This window comes from Sinohyriopsis cumingii, chromosome 1 (assembly GCF_028554795.1).
Source record: "Sinohyriopsis cumingii isolate HCF-2022 chromosome 1, ASM2855479v2, whole genome shotgun sequence".
In the NCBI taxonomy this organism is placed as follows: domain Eukaryota; kingdom Metazoa; phylum Mollusca; class Bivalvia; order Unionida; family Unionidae; genus Sinohyriopsis; species Sinohyriopsis cumingii.
Genome location: NC_142961.1, coordinates 6,998,503 through 7,017,119, shown reverse-complemented (window position 1 = coordinate 7,017,119; position 18,617 = coordinate 6,998,503). Strand labels below are relative to the sequence as shown.

The 18,617-nt window shown below is 34.3% G+C and overlaps 1 protein-coding gene across 1 annotated transcript in view; it reads left to right on the top strand.

Annotated features, from left to right (window-relative positions):
• The window catches only part of LOC149806371 (proteasome adapter and scaffold protein ECM29-like), a 177,637-nt gene that overhangs the window by 134,368 nt on the left and 24,652 nt on the right, over positions 1-18,617 (top strand). The window contains exons 36-43 of the mRNA XM_089952249.1: positions 1,649-1,738; positions 2,381-2,447; positions 6,653-6,744; positions 9,347-9,413; positions 10,491-10,622; positions 13,944-14,018; positions 17,461-17,672; positions 18,337-18,380. Of these exons, the coding sequence (XP_089808375.1) occupies positions 1,649-1,738; positions 2,381-2,447; positions 6,653-6,744; positions 9,347-9,413; positions 10,491-10,622; positions 13,944-14,018; positions 17,461-17,672; positions 18,337-18,380 (779 nt within the window). The remainder of the gene's footprint in view (positions 1-1,648; positions 1,739-2,380; positions 2,448-6,652; positions 6,745-9,346; positions 9,414-10,490; positions 10,623-13,943; positions 14,019-17,460; positions 17,673-18,336; positions 18,381-18,617) is intronic.

The following is an 18,617-nucleotide window of genomic DNA, read 5'->3' as shown; positions in this document are numbered from 1 at the left end:
CTTTCATTTTCTCGAGATCAAATTTTATTCTTGTGTGGCTCTCTTTCTTGAGCTTTAGATGTAGCCTGAAGGTCATCATCACCCGATCATGGTCACTTCATATGTCCGCTCCGGGAAAGCTTCTAGTCTTGGTAATGTTTACACTTTACTGTATGTATCTCTTCACCATGATGTAGTCAATCTGACTGCGATGGTCTCCACTTGGACTTGCCTATCTTGGCATTCCAATTGCCTTGCACAACCAGAATGTCTTTCTTCAGTGTTTTATCCACAACTTCTTGTAGCTGGTCTTAGAAGTCTTCCACATCCTTATCATCATAGTCTAATGTTGGGGTGTATGCCTGTATTATAGTGATGTTCAATGGAGTTGCTCTGAGGTAGATGGTGCTGAGCCGGCTGGAGACTGGCCAACATACCATGTCAGTACTCATGCTGTCCTTGTGTACAAGGAGCCCAACTGCCTGCTCATGTTTGTCTTCTCTGCCACTGAAGTACAGTTTGTGGCCTTCCAAGGTAGTTGTTTCTCCAATGTTCTTCCATCGTATCTCACAGAGTCCTAGGATGTTCCAGCAGCATCTGTTCATTTCCTATGTAAGCTCCTCAAGCTTTCCCATTGCTCTTTGTTCTCACATTCCAAGTGCCAGTGGTGATGTTGTTCCTGACATGAATCTTGCTGCTTTGAGCACCAGTCGTATACTTTCCACCTCAGCCCTGATGCACGACGAAAGGCACCGACCTTGTTGAACCGAACGACAACTGAGCCGGTATGGGATGGGTAATGGTTGTCATTTTTCATGTGCTCTGTTTAGGGCAGCTACCGCCTGGTGGAGCCCAACCCTCTCCATGTCTGACCACAGCCGATATCCTCCAACTTAGTGGCTTGCCTTGGTCTTAAACATGTAGCCATTGAGCTGTATGGCAGCCTTTCCATGTGGCCATTGACTTCATCTCAGAAGTTCTTCCATCCAGTGATGCCGTGTTAACATCACACTATTTATCCATAGTTGGAAGACTCATGGAGGGCAGGAGTGTCTACCTTCCCGTGCAAGTCTGGATGACTTGCTCATTGCCCATGGAGGGTATTAAAACAGTAAAAAGTAGGTCATTGGCCTACTTTCTAACCTGTGATGACTTTTCAGGGTGCTTGGATTGTGCCACTGTTGAGGAGAGAAGACAGCATTTCATGAAAGTTTTGTTTTCAGATATTTTGACTATGTTATTATTGAACCCTTGAATGGGAAGACTTAAAAAGTTACAATATTTGAATAAAAGACAATGTCATGAGAGACCCTTTGTCCACAGTTTCCATAGATCCACAATCGTTTGATTAGCCAATGATGTTTTTATTTTAGAACAACGTTTGCTTTGGATATAGAAAGAAAGTCCTGAGCTGTTCAGAATAAATTGTAAGTAATTTAGAAACTTGTAGTCTGTACATTTTTTGAAATGTGGTTTTGTGACAATGATGAGATGAAATACCAAACTTTTAATCGTAAAAATTACTACTAAACAAAATAAATCATATATGCCGTGAAGGAAATTATTAGCTGATAGAAATTGAAACAAATGTCTAACTTTACTTTATGTGGCACTGTCCGAGTTGGATAATCTATCAAACTGTATGATATGAAATTTTGTTTCATTCAAGTGTGTGCAATATGTCGATGACTCCTTGCTGTCAGAACTGATTCCACGCTTAACGGAACTCATCAAGAGTGGTATTGGTGTTGGAACAAAGGTAAAGCATTTCACTTGCAAACAGTTTTAGGAAATAAAGCAGACGTTATTCCCAAAAATAATTCTCAGCTGATAAATTTTAACAAGGATTCTCCATGATAACTACAAGAGATGACAGTAGTACAAGTTTGACAAATAAAATCCAAGGAGAGTATCCATGGAACATTGTTACTCATATGAGGTATCTATGAAGAATGTTACTCTTAAGAGTTATTTGTGGAGAAAGTTCATGTTATTCCTTCGACTGATTCTTTAAATTAGGTAATCCAGGGTTACACAAAAAGAAACAGCATTTGATGGCAGGCATTGCATAGCAGCCAGATTTTAAAAAGGACTCTTGCAGTGATTTAGAGAAATTACCTTCATTTAGGCATTTTTAAGATAGTAAATTTCAAGAATTTTATGAAATCCCCTATGTGAATATTATTCTAAAGATGTTTACCTTGCTAAGGTATTATTTAAAGATGTAAATACAATGAAACATGTCTTTAAAGAACATCTGTTTATCAAGGATATTTGCTAACCTTGTAAATGTTACATAAAGAACACCTTTCCATTAATGACAAAATCTGTGTTATTGTTTGTGATTTATAGAGAGGTTTCCCTGTGCAGAATTGTCTGTTAAATGTTTTGTTTATTGCAGGCAAGCTGTTCAAGCTTTGTGGTATCCCTTGTTCATCAGTGTCCTAGAGATCTTGCACCACATGCTGGTTAGTATCCAGGTTTGCTTCTTGGTCTAACCCTTTTGCATGCCTAATTTAGACATTTTCTTTTTGTATGGCCCTGCAGTGGCGAAAAAGGAAGAAATTATGCTAGCCTGAATTGCTGGAAATTCTTTTTTGGGAGGAGAAGAGCATCAGTTCCTTGTTTTTTTTTTTTTTTATTGTCCTGCTGTATATTTGGAGAGCATTTAGAATTATCTGTGTCCATATATCACATCCTGTCAGGTCTGATCTGTTGCAGAACTTGTTTTCACTAAAGAACTTTTAAAAGACTCTATGGATTTGAATCAAATTTGGTATGAGACATTACATGATAATGACTTACATCAGATTCGACATTGACCATTTTCTGACAAAATTGAACTTAGTTCTGCCATTTGTTTGACTAAGAATTTTGTGCTTCAGCTGTGTCATATTGACGATGTATCTGTCATATGGACACATTTTAGTTCTTATGTCTCATGCATTCATTAAAACCTACTCCCCCTCCATTTCTAACCTCCCATTCATGTCGGAAATCTGTGAAAAATTTCATCATCCTTGGCACAGTACCAAAACTGCCCATCTGAAAGGAGTTAATGACCTACTCTCTGCTTTGAATGGTGGAAAGATTACATCATTTGACACAACAGACCATGATATATCACTTCACCATCTCCAGCATGTATTTGGCATTCATGAGTCAGTTTTACTATAGTTGAAATCATAGTCAAAATCCATAATTGGCAAACATTCCAGTTCAGTTCGTCTATGTTTGGCATTACATAGAGTTCTGTTCTCTTCATTCTGTTCACTCATCCACTCAAGTGTCATACATCATCCTCTGGTTTCTCAACTGATGACACCCAGATACACAAATCTAGTCATCTAGCTGATGTTGTTGCTACCATCTAAAGTGTAGAGAGGTGCATTCTGTTGTGAAGTCATAGATATCATGTAACAAATTACAGATGAATGATGATAAAACTGACACCATTCTAATTGCCACAAAAACACATTCTCACCCCTATCCATTACCTCAAACAGTAAGTATCAGCAACACCAACATTAAATTTACACAGTACAAAACCTACATGGTAGTCTTGAAGGTACTCTCTTATTACAACAATAAATTTACACAATCAGTACAAAACCTACATGGCACTCTTGACAGTACTCTCTTATTACAACATTAAATTCACACAATCAGTACAAAACCTACATGGCACTCTTGACAGTACTCTCATTAAACCAGCATGTTATGAATATATGTAAGGCTGCATGCCTGGAACTGAGACACATCAGGTACATTTGTTATTTTTTTGTTGTTGATGCCACTAAAACTTGTGTGTTCCTTAGTACTTTCTAGACTTTACTATTGGCAACTTTACTATTGTAATTCTCTTTCTATCTGATTCATCTCAATACTGCTCTCCACTCTTATAACATGCATTACTAATGAGACTCTGGATATAGCATAGTAACATTATGGACAATGATAATTTTAAATAAAAAATTAAAAGAAATAATTTTTAACTACTGTATCAGTTGAAAAACTTTACTTCAATACTACTGTACTTTGGGCATGACCAATATGTTTAAGGGACAGGTAATACTTATTTACATATCAGGGATAGGTAATAAACCTCTCCCTTGATAACTTGCACACAGTGTGGTCTAAAAACATAGACCACACTATAAGCAAAGGCACGAGGTACCGATGGACTTCGGAAAAAAAGAGTTATGCCATCCCCACTGGACAAAACCGCAAGGGGGCAGGGGAAGAAACTTGTCTAATAGTTAAATACTCATTTTATAACCGCTTCAAGAATATTTGTCAATAAAGCATTTTTTGTAAAGAAGTTATTTTGTTATTCTGTATAAATTACATTTATTTTCAAGATGTCCAACATGTGAAAGATTATTAACATTATTTTAGCTAGTTTCAACAACCTTCACTTGTATGTGAAAACATTTGTGCATTATGTCACTGAATTGTGTTGTCGTTGATTAATCTGGTTCCCTGCTTATTATGTTACAGCAAAGTTTAAAGCATGGATCTGCAAAGCAAGGTAGCAGATTAAATGTTAATACATGACAAAACAAGATTCCTTTTTTCCCAAAATTTAATATTTATTTCGTGTAACAGTCATCAGCCTCGAGACTCAATTTTGCACTTTTCAGTTAGTAAATTATTGAATCTGTGATTTTATTGAGACATCTTCTCACCTTCAGGATATCTCTAAGTGCTAATTCTGGATTTTGGTGAAGTTTGCTTGTGGAGCAGTGATCCTTATCTGTGAAACAAAGCTCTTTATTTGATGAAGTATTAATTTCACTTGGTTACCTTGCTATCTTTGATCACATTTATGATTTAGAAACTTAATTTAAGGTAGTCTATTTATATTAAGTACACAGTAATATTTATAAGAGTGTTTAATTGATCAGCTGAAATAGAGTTGATTTGATGTATGACCAGGGCTGCTAGATCTTACGCACATAGGATTTGCATTCCATTTAACTTTATTTTTTATTTCACATCCTTTATTTTATACAAAAGATGCAGTTGATATGATACAAAAAAGGTCAGTTTTTAATTCAATGCAACAATACAACAAATATCTCCGCAAGTCAGATATCAAAACATGGTCAGCACTTAAGTTCTCAGAGGAATGCTTGCAGACATAGCTGTTCAGGTAGATTAACACATTTTAAGTTTGAATAGAAGAGGGTACATTGCATTTATGATCATTACACTTAAACCTAGCGAACTGATAGAACTAAAATACAAATTTCACTTAATAACAAACGTATTTAATTGGTTTTTATTTATTAAAGTACTGCCTCCTGTATGTGTAAGCGACATTTTCATTGATCAAAATTTCATTGAATATGATTACTTATGGTATATTAAGAATGTCATTTGGAAATAAAATGTAAAAAATGTATGACATATTATTAAAAGTTGAGAATTTCATAATGTTGGTTCAAATTTTCAGATCCTATTTATCGTTTTCGACAATAAAATGAGCAGTATATCAAAGTTTCAGTTAAAAATTGTGATCATGATTTTCTTCAACAAATAGGGATCAATTTTGGGGGGAATTTTTAGTATAAAATAAAGGGATCTATGCCTGATCCTGCATTATAAGTGGGTTCGCAAGTTATTAGGTTGAAGTTATCAGGGGAGTGGTCTACCTGAACAAACATTTGTGTTAGTCATAATTTTTAACACAATTCTTTGTGAATCATACAAAGATATAATAACAACAAATTTTGGGTTTTCGGTGAGAAAAATTCAGTAATAGAAACCGCCATAATTGACAGCTTCGGTGGCCTAGTGGTTAGAGCATCCATCTCGGTTGTGGGAGGTCATGGGTTCGAACCCCAGCTGAGTCATACCAAAGACTTAGAAAAAAATAGTACTAACAGCTGCCTCGCTAGGCACTCAGCATTAAAATGTTAGTGTTAGGACAGGTCGGCCTGGTTTCATGATAATATGACTGGGTTGGACATCATGCTACATGTCTGCAGCATGATGCCCCAGTGCTAGGCATCACTATAACCTGCCACACTGTGGACATCATAACGATATGATTTAACATTTTTTTAAAGCTATGTTAAAAATCCAAATTACACACAGACACAAACACACACATAGAGGATAATAGTACCATATAAACTTGTTTATAAGTTGAGTCCAAGTTATGTAAGCATAAATGGTGATTATAATAATGCCCTTCAGCACTTTATGACTTTATTTTCCTCCATGAGACCAGAAAATGCTGTGTATACTTGTTTTTTAAGTCATGCTGAACTGCAAACAGCCTAGATCCTGATCTTTCATCACTTAATGCTGCTCAGGTTCTATTGTTCTACTGATCATTCTAAATAATCTGCATATTCCCAAATCTGCCATCATATATGATATGGGACTTAGCAGGTTTGTTTACAGTGCAGTCTTAAATGTGTACAAGTTGAAACTCTGCAACAACAGTGCATAAAGAAAACATTTACATTTCAATCTTACATTATGTATACACCAAATAAGCATCTGGTGAATGAAAGAAAAATAATTCACAGCAGGCTAAAAATTGATTTTGAGGATGTTTGTCTTCATTGAAGTGTAATAGAAACCAAAATGTTTGAAAAAAGTTACCTCTGTCTGTCCTGTGTTTACCTCAGTTTCCTTGTTTTTGTTTCTCTGTCCACAGGCAAGTTGATGGGAGCCTTTTTACATGGACTTTCAGACAGAAATCAGTCAGTAAGGAAGTCCTATGCCCTAGCATTGGGCCAACTAGTTAAGGTGAGTTTCAATTGAGGAATGAATATTGACACATGCAAATATCTTAGTTTAGTTTACTGCCTGTAAAAATTTAGAAAAATCGGTAACCATGTAAATGAACATGCATGTAGCTTACAGTTAAATTATATATTTCCACATCTCTGCTCAAGGGGACTGTTGAGAGCACTTTTCTGTTAATTATTTTGTTACATTTTCATATTAAATATGGCATAATTAAGTAAAACATTGTATTTAATGAGAATGGTTATAAAGCATTATGTATTAGACTGATTGATAGATAAAGCTGATAAACATTTCTTTAAACTACATTATTTACTTTAAAAAATATGCTTGTTAACAGAACCTTTGTTAAGCGACATTTTGCTTTAATAAACACGATTTCACATTTATAATCCACTACACAGCTTCTTAGTTACTTCAAATCAAAAAAATCATTCTGTGGGCATGTTCAGGCAGTATGTGTTTGCATCATCGATATTTCATCACATAATATAACAGTTCCAATTTTGTTTTACCTAAATTGTCAAATTATACTGTGTGTGTGTGTGATTTGGATTTTTAACGTAGCTTTAACAATTTTTCAGTCATATCACTACGATGTCTGCAGTGTGGCAGTTTATAGTGATGTCTAGCACTGTGGCATCATGCTGCAGATATGTAGCATGATGTTTCACCCAGTCACATTATCCTGACACCAGGCCGACCATTCCTAACACTAACCTCTTAATGCTGAGTGCCAAGCGAGGCACCTGTTAGTACCATTTTTGTAAGTCTCTGGTATGACTCAATCAGGGATTGTACCCACGACCTCCTGCATCCGAGGCAGATGCTCTAACCACTTGGCCGCCTGGGTGGTCTCAAATATACTAAAAATGTACTGAACAAAGACAAAACAGACCATCATAATAAGAGGTTGCTGTTTGTAGGGTTTAATGCCATTTTTCAGCACAAGATAGGCTATGCATAGCAACCAGCATAAATGGTGGAGGAACTACTTGGGGGGTGGGGGAAACCCCGGAAAGAACCACTGATCCACAAGAAGCTACTGGCAAGCTTTCTCACATACCCACATTGGCCAAGCCTGAAACTCGAACCCACACAGACAGAAGTGAGATGGCAGTGATCCGTACTGGTGAGTGCTTTAGATCACTCTGCTACTCAGGGCCCCCATAATAAGAGGTAAAATACATTCAGCTAATGAAATGGTCACAAACTGTGCAGGTATAGCGTGCACACTACCAGTAAATAGTTCAGCTAGTGTATGTAAATCCTACAAATTATCATTTGCATTAAGAAAATTCGCTCCCTTTTTCTTAGCATGATAATAATTCAAGAAATTGCTGAATTTACCACTAAAAAACCAACCAACTATCATAGGTACCTGAAATTTTTTTTATAACATAGCAAACTTGTTTGCTGAAGTTCAAGATCAGAGCTTGAATGAAATGGTGTTTTAGTCATAAACTTAAAAATTACTCGATATTTAATTACATTTTGGTCACATTTCTGAATTTCTGAGATGTAGTCCTGCATGTATCTGTTTACGTAGCACACAACATGAGAGAGTCATTGATCTATTTAATATATTAAAATTATAATATATATTAATTGAATAAGATTTGGCCTTCCGTTGTCAGCTTAACAATATGTGAATGTGAATTATAGGTAGCTATATCCCAAATAAAGGGCATAACTCAAAACTTTTGACAGCTGTTCGGGCCCAAATGTAGAGTCAGTTACCTCTCCTTCCATATGTCAATACCATAATACCCATAATAAAAGACTTAAAAGGTAGAGGAGTAAATATTGTACTAAAGATGTTTGTATGATTTTAAGTATGTATATTATCAAGTAGTTATGGAATGAGGAGATGTGTGTGTGTATATATATATATATATATATATATATATATATATATATATATATATATATATATATATATATATATATATATATATATATATATATATATATATATATATATATATATATATATATATCCTTGATAAAACTTAAGTTAAACACATGATACATGCCTAGTATTAATTTTGAAGTGTAGAAAGGACAGCCTTTAGATTCAGATGTAATCATTTACCTATATTTGAGTTGCCTCCCTTGACATGTTCAATTTAAGGTGAGTGGGTCTGTTCTTTGTTATGATCATAAAGGGTTATTAGTAATAACCAACTCATTTTTGGTAAAAGACAGATGAACAGAAAGCCATTTGCACTGTTATTAGCTGATTATGGATGTCGTTTAATAAATTGAGTCATAAATTAAGTAAAATACTATTAGTTTTGATGACTTACTTTTGGATTGTGAAAAAAAAAATGTATTACTTTAACAGGTACTCTATCTACTCTCTTAAGTCGAGTCAAACTGCAAACAGCATAGACCCTGACCTGGTGTCACATAATGTGTCAGCAGATCAGGATCTTTGTTGTTTGTTCTACTGACTACTCTTACCAAACTGCATTGACCCAGATCTGACAGTGCATTATGCATTGATCTAGGTCTGTACAGTTTGCAGTTGGACTTGACTTTTAAGCAAGAATAGATCATAGATTAAGCCAAAGCTGTAAAAATTGTTACTATGTTGCAGGTTGCAAAAGACAACAGTGTGGAAAAATTGATTGTCAGACTGAAATCATGGTACTTGGAAAAAGAAGGTACGTGCTGTACTTTATTATCCTTTGGCTGAGTCACCTGTAACTCATCTTCTAAATCACAGGGTGGGAATTTGTGACATTTGGTACATATTACCCATGTGATTACTATCTGTGGAATCCCTGGGAATGTGTATGAGGTCAAATATATGTTTGTTCTAATAAAGTGATGTCATCCAATTGAGAATAAGTTATCTATTCATATAAGCCTCAAAAAAATTATTCAAAACTCAAATCTGGATTAAAGAAAATAACTTGTCCATTTTCTTCAAAGCATTTCATACACTTACAAAGAAAAAATAGTTGGTAGACTTAGCATTGTCAAAAATCACCAGACACATACATATGTGCGCAGACATTGACATAATTACAACCATACCGAAATTTAATGAAAACAAACATCAAGTTTCTGCCTTTAAAATCCATTGGATGGCAAAATATATGCTTAATTAGATGCAGTCTTTGCCGCTGTCATTAGTTCAGTAGTTCAAAACTGAGTTGTTCTTGAGCACCATAATGTTGGCATTATCAGAACAGTATCTAATGTAGATTGACCATGAAATATACTTGTCTGTGCAGAAAAATACATCACATTTGAGACTGGCCATTTCACTGGGGGAAATTGGGGAAGGGGACATCATTGTACTGGTAGAACATTTCCATTAACTAGTGAATGATTCCAGCTGCTTTGTGTAATTTGGGCATAGTACATTACAAATTCCACTAAAAAATGTACAATTCCTATTGATTATAGTGTAGGAGTACTATATTATGCTGTACAATCATTTAATTTTTAAGACTTGGGATGTAAAATATATCAATATGCCCATAAAATGTGATATGGCAGCAAACTGTGTAAGATCATTTAACTATAAGACTTGGGATGTAAATTATATCAATATGCCCATAAAATGTGATATGGCAGCAAACTGTAAGATCATTTAATTACAAGACTTGGGATGTAAAATATATCAGTATGCCCATAGAATGTGATATGGCAGCAAGGATGGGACATCTTACTTAATACAGGAGGCTTCAAACAGTATTTTATGAGTATGACATTTTTTTTTTGTCTCTTAGATGAGGCTTCTCACAATGGATGTGGACTGGCTTTACATGCTATAAGCCAGCAGAATCCAGACATTCTTCATCGTCATGCAGCCCTGGCAATGCCCTTGGCTTTTCTTGCCATGCATGAGCAAAAGTCAACAGGTAAAATGTTTTATTATATACTTAAGTGTGAAATACAGAGACTTATTTGTAAAGTAACTTTCATATGTTTTTTTTGCCGTCCTATAAGTTGATGTGAAATATAAGTCGAAATCAGCAAATTTGGCAAATTTTCCATCCTTCATCCATATATAAGTTGGTGCTAAGTATATAACAAGGCCAGATAAATACCTTGGAATGTGTTTTTCACTTCGTTCCACACAACATTGCAAATTTTATCCTATCAGTAACTCAGTAACCTTTCCATTCAGGATCATTAAATGTAACTAAAAGTGCTTAATTTGTTTCACACAAAGTAATTTAAATGTATTATGTACTTTTAGCTACATATAATGACATTGACCCGAAAAAAGATTGAGTTACAGAGAGGATAAAACTCGTGAGGCTGTTTGGATTTATGATAACTTCCGGTTTCATAAATATTAAAAGTATCACTGTATGCCATTTCAGATTACCAGCAATAGGGAAATTGCATCATTAATACTAAAATGCTTTTTTCCAGTTCATTTGTTGGGTGGGTGGGGGAGATACAGAGAGAAGCATATGTATTTCATCACATTTTTCTTCTTGCACCTTGTGAGCAAAATAAAATATGGTCCGATATATGAGATAGAGAGAGAAAGTTCAGCTCATTGCAGGTTTTTTGTTTGTTTTATTTTTTTACCTTATTGCCCCATTTTGCCAAAACTTTTGTCCAAGAGAATAAACATTAATAAATGAAACAGTGTAATGTAAACTATGAAAATACATACCATACTCATTCAGGGTTTAATTATTCACAATAGTTCTATCCATATAGTCTCCCTTAGGTTAAATCCCAAGAATGGCCATTTTACATGCTGTCTGATTTTCTTTGCAAGTATAAAGACCTCCATTCCCAACAAATAAGATTTAGTTTAAAGTGCATGTACTCTTCCTTTACTTAAGCGGCAATTGTTTTTTATCTTTGCTCATGGTAGATGTACATTAAAGTGCTGTTGGTTCCATCGGCAAGTTCAAAAATGTCACTGGCTGTGAAATTTATACAGTATCCACCTTGCATTTCCTTTCATTTCATGGTACTGTATTCATAATGCCCATGGGTAGTCTCATTTCCTATTGGTAGCCTCGCTAATATGATCTGGTCTGCCAAATCTTGACCTCAGACAGATGTTAGCTGGGAATGACTGAATACAGCCATAGCTTATTTAATTAGCATGTAAATACCACTACAAATCCATGTGATTCTTGTAATAATGGAAGTGGAAACAAAAATTAGAAAGAATTTCTTACCTAGTTGTATTAATTGATAATGGAATATGGTACTGCACTTGTACATGAGTAAGATCAGTCATCAGGTAAGTGAACAATACAGATTTACAATTGTGAGGACATCTATTTGTCTGTCTGTCGGTCTCTCTCTTTTTAAATGGGGTATACATTTTATTTGATCATTAGGTGCAGGAGAAAATTGTGATGGAATATGTCTTTGTCATGGTTATTCATCTTCTGTCTTGTCAATTCTAATGCACATATATGTAATTCTATTTAAACAATGTATATTACAAACAATGTACATTACTGGTGCATGATGCTTTAGTGCAAATACATCTGATCTATGTTAATTTTTAATACTGACGATCATGTAGTTATTTAAAATACTCAGTGTGGGTTCCTATGGTTTTTCATACACGATCTCTTCCCCAGAATGAAATAATTTTTACACATTATTTTTTGTACTCTTGGAGAATTATTTTCCATATGAAAAATATGATAAAGCAATTCGGATAACATATTCCATATATAAGTCAATTTGAAGTGTAAGATGAAGCTTAGATTTTCTGGTCACAAAATATCATCTTATAGGCCTGCAAATATGTTATATTTTTCCATGTGAAAATATAAGATTTCCCATCATGCCATGCAATGCTTGATTGTATGTGCCTGCAAAAGTTGTACCTGCAACAAGAAAAACATTTTTAGCTAGGACAAAAAATAAATAGAAGCTTTCTTACAGTTCAGACATGGAAATTAATCTGTAATTCTTTGATAAAGTAATTTGACCAGATGCATGACAACATGCATATGAAAAAAAACAAAAAACAGAAAAAGGTAAGAATGACATTTAAATTGGACTTCTCTGTTTGAACGTTTTACCAGTAGGGCATGCATGTAATTTCTAGCTAACCTGACCAAATTCCATGTGAGCTTATTGCATGGCCTAGTCTCCAGTGTGTGTCATGCATTGTTGTGCATCCTGTTTTGCTGGTCTATTATTCTTATGGGTGTTTCATGAGTTGTAAGCAGACCATACTAATACCATCAATTTGGGACCATGGGTATTTGTAAGGAGACTATACCATCAATTTGGGACCATGGGTATTTGTAAGGAGACTATACCATCAATTTGGGACCATGGATATTTGTAAGCAGACCATACCATCAATTTGGGACCATGGATATTTGTAAGCAGACCATACCAATATCATCAATTTGGGACCATGTATATTTCATGAGATGCCCCTGTCATTTCAGAAGTGGTTGATGTGCACACTTGAATTACTAGATATTACCTACTTATACTCCACAATGGACTAATCACATTGGTTCATTTGCTTTATTTCCTGTATATGGACTTATAAATTGGCTTATATCAGTAAACTCTTGAGTGTATGTGTGTGTGTATATCTATCAATCATCCATATTAATTCAGATACAAAGCCTCCTTATAAGTACAGTCTGTGAGATGTTAGATCACCTCAGTAATAAGTTTAGATCTTCAGGATATAGACTTATATACCAACTGTAATCAAAGACTGTCTAATAACTAGCTTCAAAGCGGTAACAAGCCCAGCACATTAAGTGAAATGAGGATTCATAAAATAAATGATATTAAAGTTAATTGAGTTACATACTTTTCAAAGAAAATTAAAGTTATTGAAACCAAACATTTTGAGTTACACAATTTCCAGTTACGCAGCCACTCTTATGAATACAGGTAATGCGTAAATCAGAGGTTAGCTATACAATATGATACTTTTGTGACCTTTTGGACAATAGTCATGTGATGTTGTGCTTATCCCGGAGTGTTATTTTTGACAGATTTAGTTCAATAGCCAATAATTTTATATGATTTAATTGTTATGTATAACTAAATAATCTTGCTTAGTTAAATGGTCAACAGTAGTAATATAAGCAAGGTTTGGGGTGTTAGGGCTACTTTTGCCTCTGCTTTTTTTTATCCTACAGTTTTGTCTATATCAGTTGAGCCATTAGTTGCTTGCATCATAACTTAAAAGCTAATTATTATGCAATTTCTTTCAGAACCTGGTGGTGTAGATGGAGATGGTTCAGGTAGTCTGTCACTTTGGGAGGAGGTTTGGCTAGAAATAACTCCAGGTGAGCAAGAATTTTTTGGAAAGCTTAACAGTTTTGTTTATGCTGCATTAGTCGTATGTATCTATCTGTCTGTTGAACTCAAAAATGTGTTTGTACCAATCTTCTTACAGCTCCTGATGGATGAAATTGAAGCTTGATATACTTGTAATCTTATCCATCATTAAATTGTTACTATCTGATCATTATTAGCTATATCAGTCATACATTAGAAAAAATGTATTATCGTTACTTCTTGTAAACTACTTATTGTTACCAAACTTTACAGGCACATTCATTCCACACATTCATTCCAAGATCTAGTTGGTTTATACATGTGATTCTGCAGGCAGTAACAGAGGTCCCGCTGTGGGAGGTTGGCATGTGGTAAAGCACTTGCCATTACCCATCATTGCCATGTTACTCTATCTGCTTAGGTTTGAGTCTTGGGCTTCGGGATGTGGATATATGACAAAGTTTGCCAGCACCTTCCATGGGTCATTAGTTCTTCCCATGGTTTTCCCAGGCTTTTCTTCAACCAGTTATTCTGGGCACCACATATAGCCTATCTTGCACTGAATATGGCATTAAACCCAAACAACAACAACAATAACAACAACCTGCAGTAGGACAATAATAACATTTTAAAGGCCATCTACAGCACATGACGTTTTACAGTTGAAATCTACCACTTTTGAAAAACAAAAGATTTTTTTTAGATAATGGTTTTTTTGTGTGTTTTATCCCCACTTTAGAGAAACCAGCAGGAACCAGTCTGCTGGGGACTGGATATGTTATATCAGTCCAGTGATGTACAACTGAGTAATTGGCATAAGAAGACTCGTGTACACAACAAGTTGTTAATTGATTACCTTATTGTTTTAATTTGGAGAGTTTAAGGCCAAATGTGGAATGCTTCATCAGGTGTTATAAGTAATAAAGGGATCCTTGATGGCTTTGGAGTCTTTGGATAAAAATCAGCCTACCTTTGGTGGATGTCAGATAAAGAGGAGAGACTGACCAAAAAATACATTGGCAGAAACATTTCAGTTAATATTTTCAGTTTTCTATTGTTTAATTCTTATTAAATTGTTCAAGATGGTTTTAGAGGAATATTGAAGGGTAGATCATATGTATCAGAATACCGAAACATGCATTTTCTCCCAGTGCTCAAAAACTACCTGCTAAGAGATATGAGACGAAGGAATGCAGCTTAAGTCCAACTTGGGATCTTCTTCCATGGGATGAACTTAGCCAGGAGGAGTACTGGAGAACATTGAAAACACTGCCACAGGAAAATTTAAATTTGAACTCATTTACAGGCAGAGCATGTTAGTTTTGTCATTTCCTTTCTAATGCTGATACAGACATTGTCCATTCTTCACAATATGCAAAGTGATTCAAGGGGAAATCTAGACCAGAAAACTATTGAGAGCCTGTTAGTAATCACAATGAATGTCTTCAGTTTTCATCAGTCAGTGATGTTGTGATAGAGATTATTAAAAATGCTTGTGGATTTTATATAAAATCTTTGCAGTAAACTATGAGATATAGAACTCTTTTTGATTTAATTGACAATGTACTAACTAGTAGTTGTTAATTATGATTATAACATTTTCCATTAAAATATGATTGATGTTCAAAACAAGATGTTTTATCATAGTGAAGATCGTACATCTTGAATATCACATTACATTTCCAAAGCAAATGCAGTATTGTTTCCAGGGCAATTTTACATTTTTTATTGTTTCCAGGGCATTCATTGGTATCTGACAATTTTATTTTATATAGAAATTAATTCATTGGTAAACTTGTGTATGAGTAACATGAATTGAATCCATTTTAATTTGGAGTTTCTTATTATTGGATAAACTTTAGTATATATATATATATATATATATATATATATATATATATATATATATATATATATATATATGTGTGTGTGTGTGTATGTATGTATGTATGTATATATATATATATATATATATATATATATATATATATATATATATATATATATATATATAAGACCAGATATCCATATTCAAATAGAAAATTTCATTCCAATAATAATTCATATAATAATTAGTCCTTAATGCAAATGGTGCCAATCTGATGTCCAATATGGAAGCCATGGTAACCATTTTGAAAATCTTATTGTCAGTAGTCCTTGTGAATGGATGGTCATATTGGCATGGGATTTTCACCAAAGAACTCATTGTGATATTTAAATGGTTTTAATTTGAAATGAAGGAGCCATGGCTGCTCAGTTGGTAGAATATCAGACTTGAATGTCAGACTTGCAATCCAAGGTCAAGGTTTTAATACTCACCCAGGCTTGTCTGAGTCATATGCCTGTGTGTCCTTGGGAAGGGCACTTAGCTGCCATTTCTTTGTTATGACATAGTTTCAGTGTTAATATGACACTTCTGTGTCTAGCTAATTAGAAAATTTTGTAAACATCATATAAATGCATTCATTCTTACCATAATTTATCTGCTTATATCCAATAAAAATCAATGAAATTTTCACGAATTTTCTCAAAAATCTTTTCCACACTGATATATCGTTTGTGATATTTGTCCAAGTCTTTCACAAGGTATTAATGCACAGCTTCCAAAATTAAGTGCCTCATCTTTTCAATACATTCTTTATCCTCATACAAGTCAGATACCTCTATATCTAAGTCTGAATAACATAAAATGTGCAGTTGCTGTTCCCTTAATATTTTCAAGATGAACTCCATAAAATAGTCACTTTCACCCTCATAATTATTAAATAACACTTTGAAATCCATAATTGTTTACTTTTTTGCATGAATGAAATGTGTAGTAAAATCACTCTCAACTAATAACTGTAGCTATTGAATATTTAACAAAGAGAAGTAATTTCCTATTGGTACAGTATCATCTGATTCTTGGGGAAAAAAAACGATTGTGACCAATTGGAGATGTTTTTGCTACCAACACATTCATTGCAACTGAAAGTGAGATGGGCCATTGAATGCAATAAACAAACAAAAAGTATAGGTGGGATTGGCCACTGAATGAATAAAACAGACCATGGGTAGGGGTGTTACTGGGGCTAAATGAGTTATAACCAATATTAAACAAAACAAAAAGAAACCTGACTGGAAATAATGCAGATCTTACATCCAACATTGTCACCACACAAACCTTGCCATTTATTAGCTGAATTGTCCTGTTCATCAATGTGTGTCATTTCAACACCATTTGTGACATAGGTAGTTATCCTGAAATAAACTTGAGCTCTTTATAGTAGTATATATAATTTGTAAGACATGTTGTATTTTTTTAAGCTAATGGAAAACATTTGAGAAACATATATATATATATATACACACACCCACATCCACACACACAAAGTTGGAGATACAAAATGTAAATATTACATTAGCTTGTAATAAGAGAAAATAATGAAAGATACTTCTTGTTTTCAACAGGTACAGAAGCAGGTATAAGGCTGTATCTTGGAGAGATTGTGGAACTTTTACAAGAGACTGTCCAGTCCCAATTCTGGACAACCAAGGCACAAGCAGCAGCTGCAATGAACACTGTGGCCACCAAATTAGGGGCCAATCTGGGGCCACCTTATCTGGGGCAGCTTATGTCAGCCCTCTTAGCAGGGCTTCAGGGCAGAACATGGACTGGCAAGGCACATAAATTAGTTTTTTCTTAATGCTATGTACATTCATGTTAATCCAGTCTGCCTGTATGAGATGCCATGATAAATAATGTGGTCCAGTGTGCCCGTATGAGATGCCATGATAAATAATGTGGTCCAGAGTGCCTGTATGAGATGCCATGATAAATAATGTGGCCACCAAATTATAGGACCACTACATTAGGTTAAACTTAGATGGGACCTTTTAGCAGGACATCATGACAGAGCATGGATACTTTTTTTCTGTGGTATTTTTAAACAAATCTTTGCCACTTCTGGTTTGAAAAACATGCATGGTTTTTATTTTAACATATGCTATGTTTATTTACTTATTAAAAGATAATCAAGAAATATTTTCTTGTTTTAAACAGTTTTTGCACATAAGTATACTGAGTTAGGGCTAAAGTGTGTGATTTATTTTCTGCAATTAATTACTTAGGAAATATGTGGTTTAACTTAAGTCACAAGAATTTTATGCAGATTAATTTGAAAAAATATTTTTCTCAGGAGATGAATTATTCAGGTCTTAGATTAAGGACATTTATTTCATAGTTAACTTGCAAAACATTTATTTAAATATGCCATTTTTCTTAATTTGCAAATATTGTATGATACTTGCTCAATATGACTGACATTTTTATTTATTTATTGCCAGGAATCTATTCTGAAAGCTTTGAAAGGAGTTACTATATCCTGCAGGTAGTACTAACTTTTTTCTTACTTGTAAATAGCAAGATTTGCATATAACTTTTTTTATGATGTCAACAATATTAAGGTGCTATGCTAACATTTTTTAAAGTCACATGACCATTACATCAGTCACTGTATTGCATGAAATTAATAGTATTACAGTATGTACAGTATAAGACTAAACCAACTGAAAATTGCACAGATTTAGATCTACCTACACATAATGTGCCGGTAGATCTGGGTCTA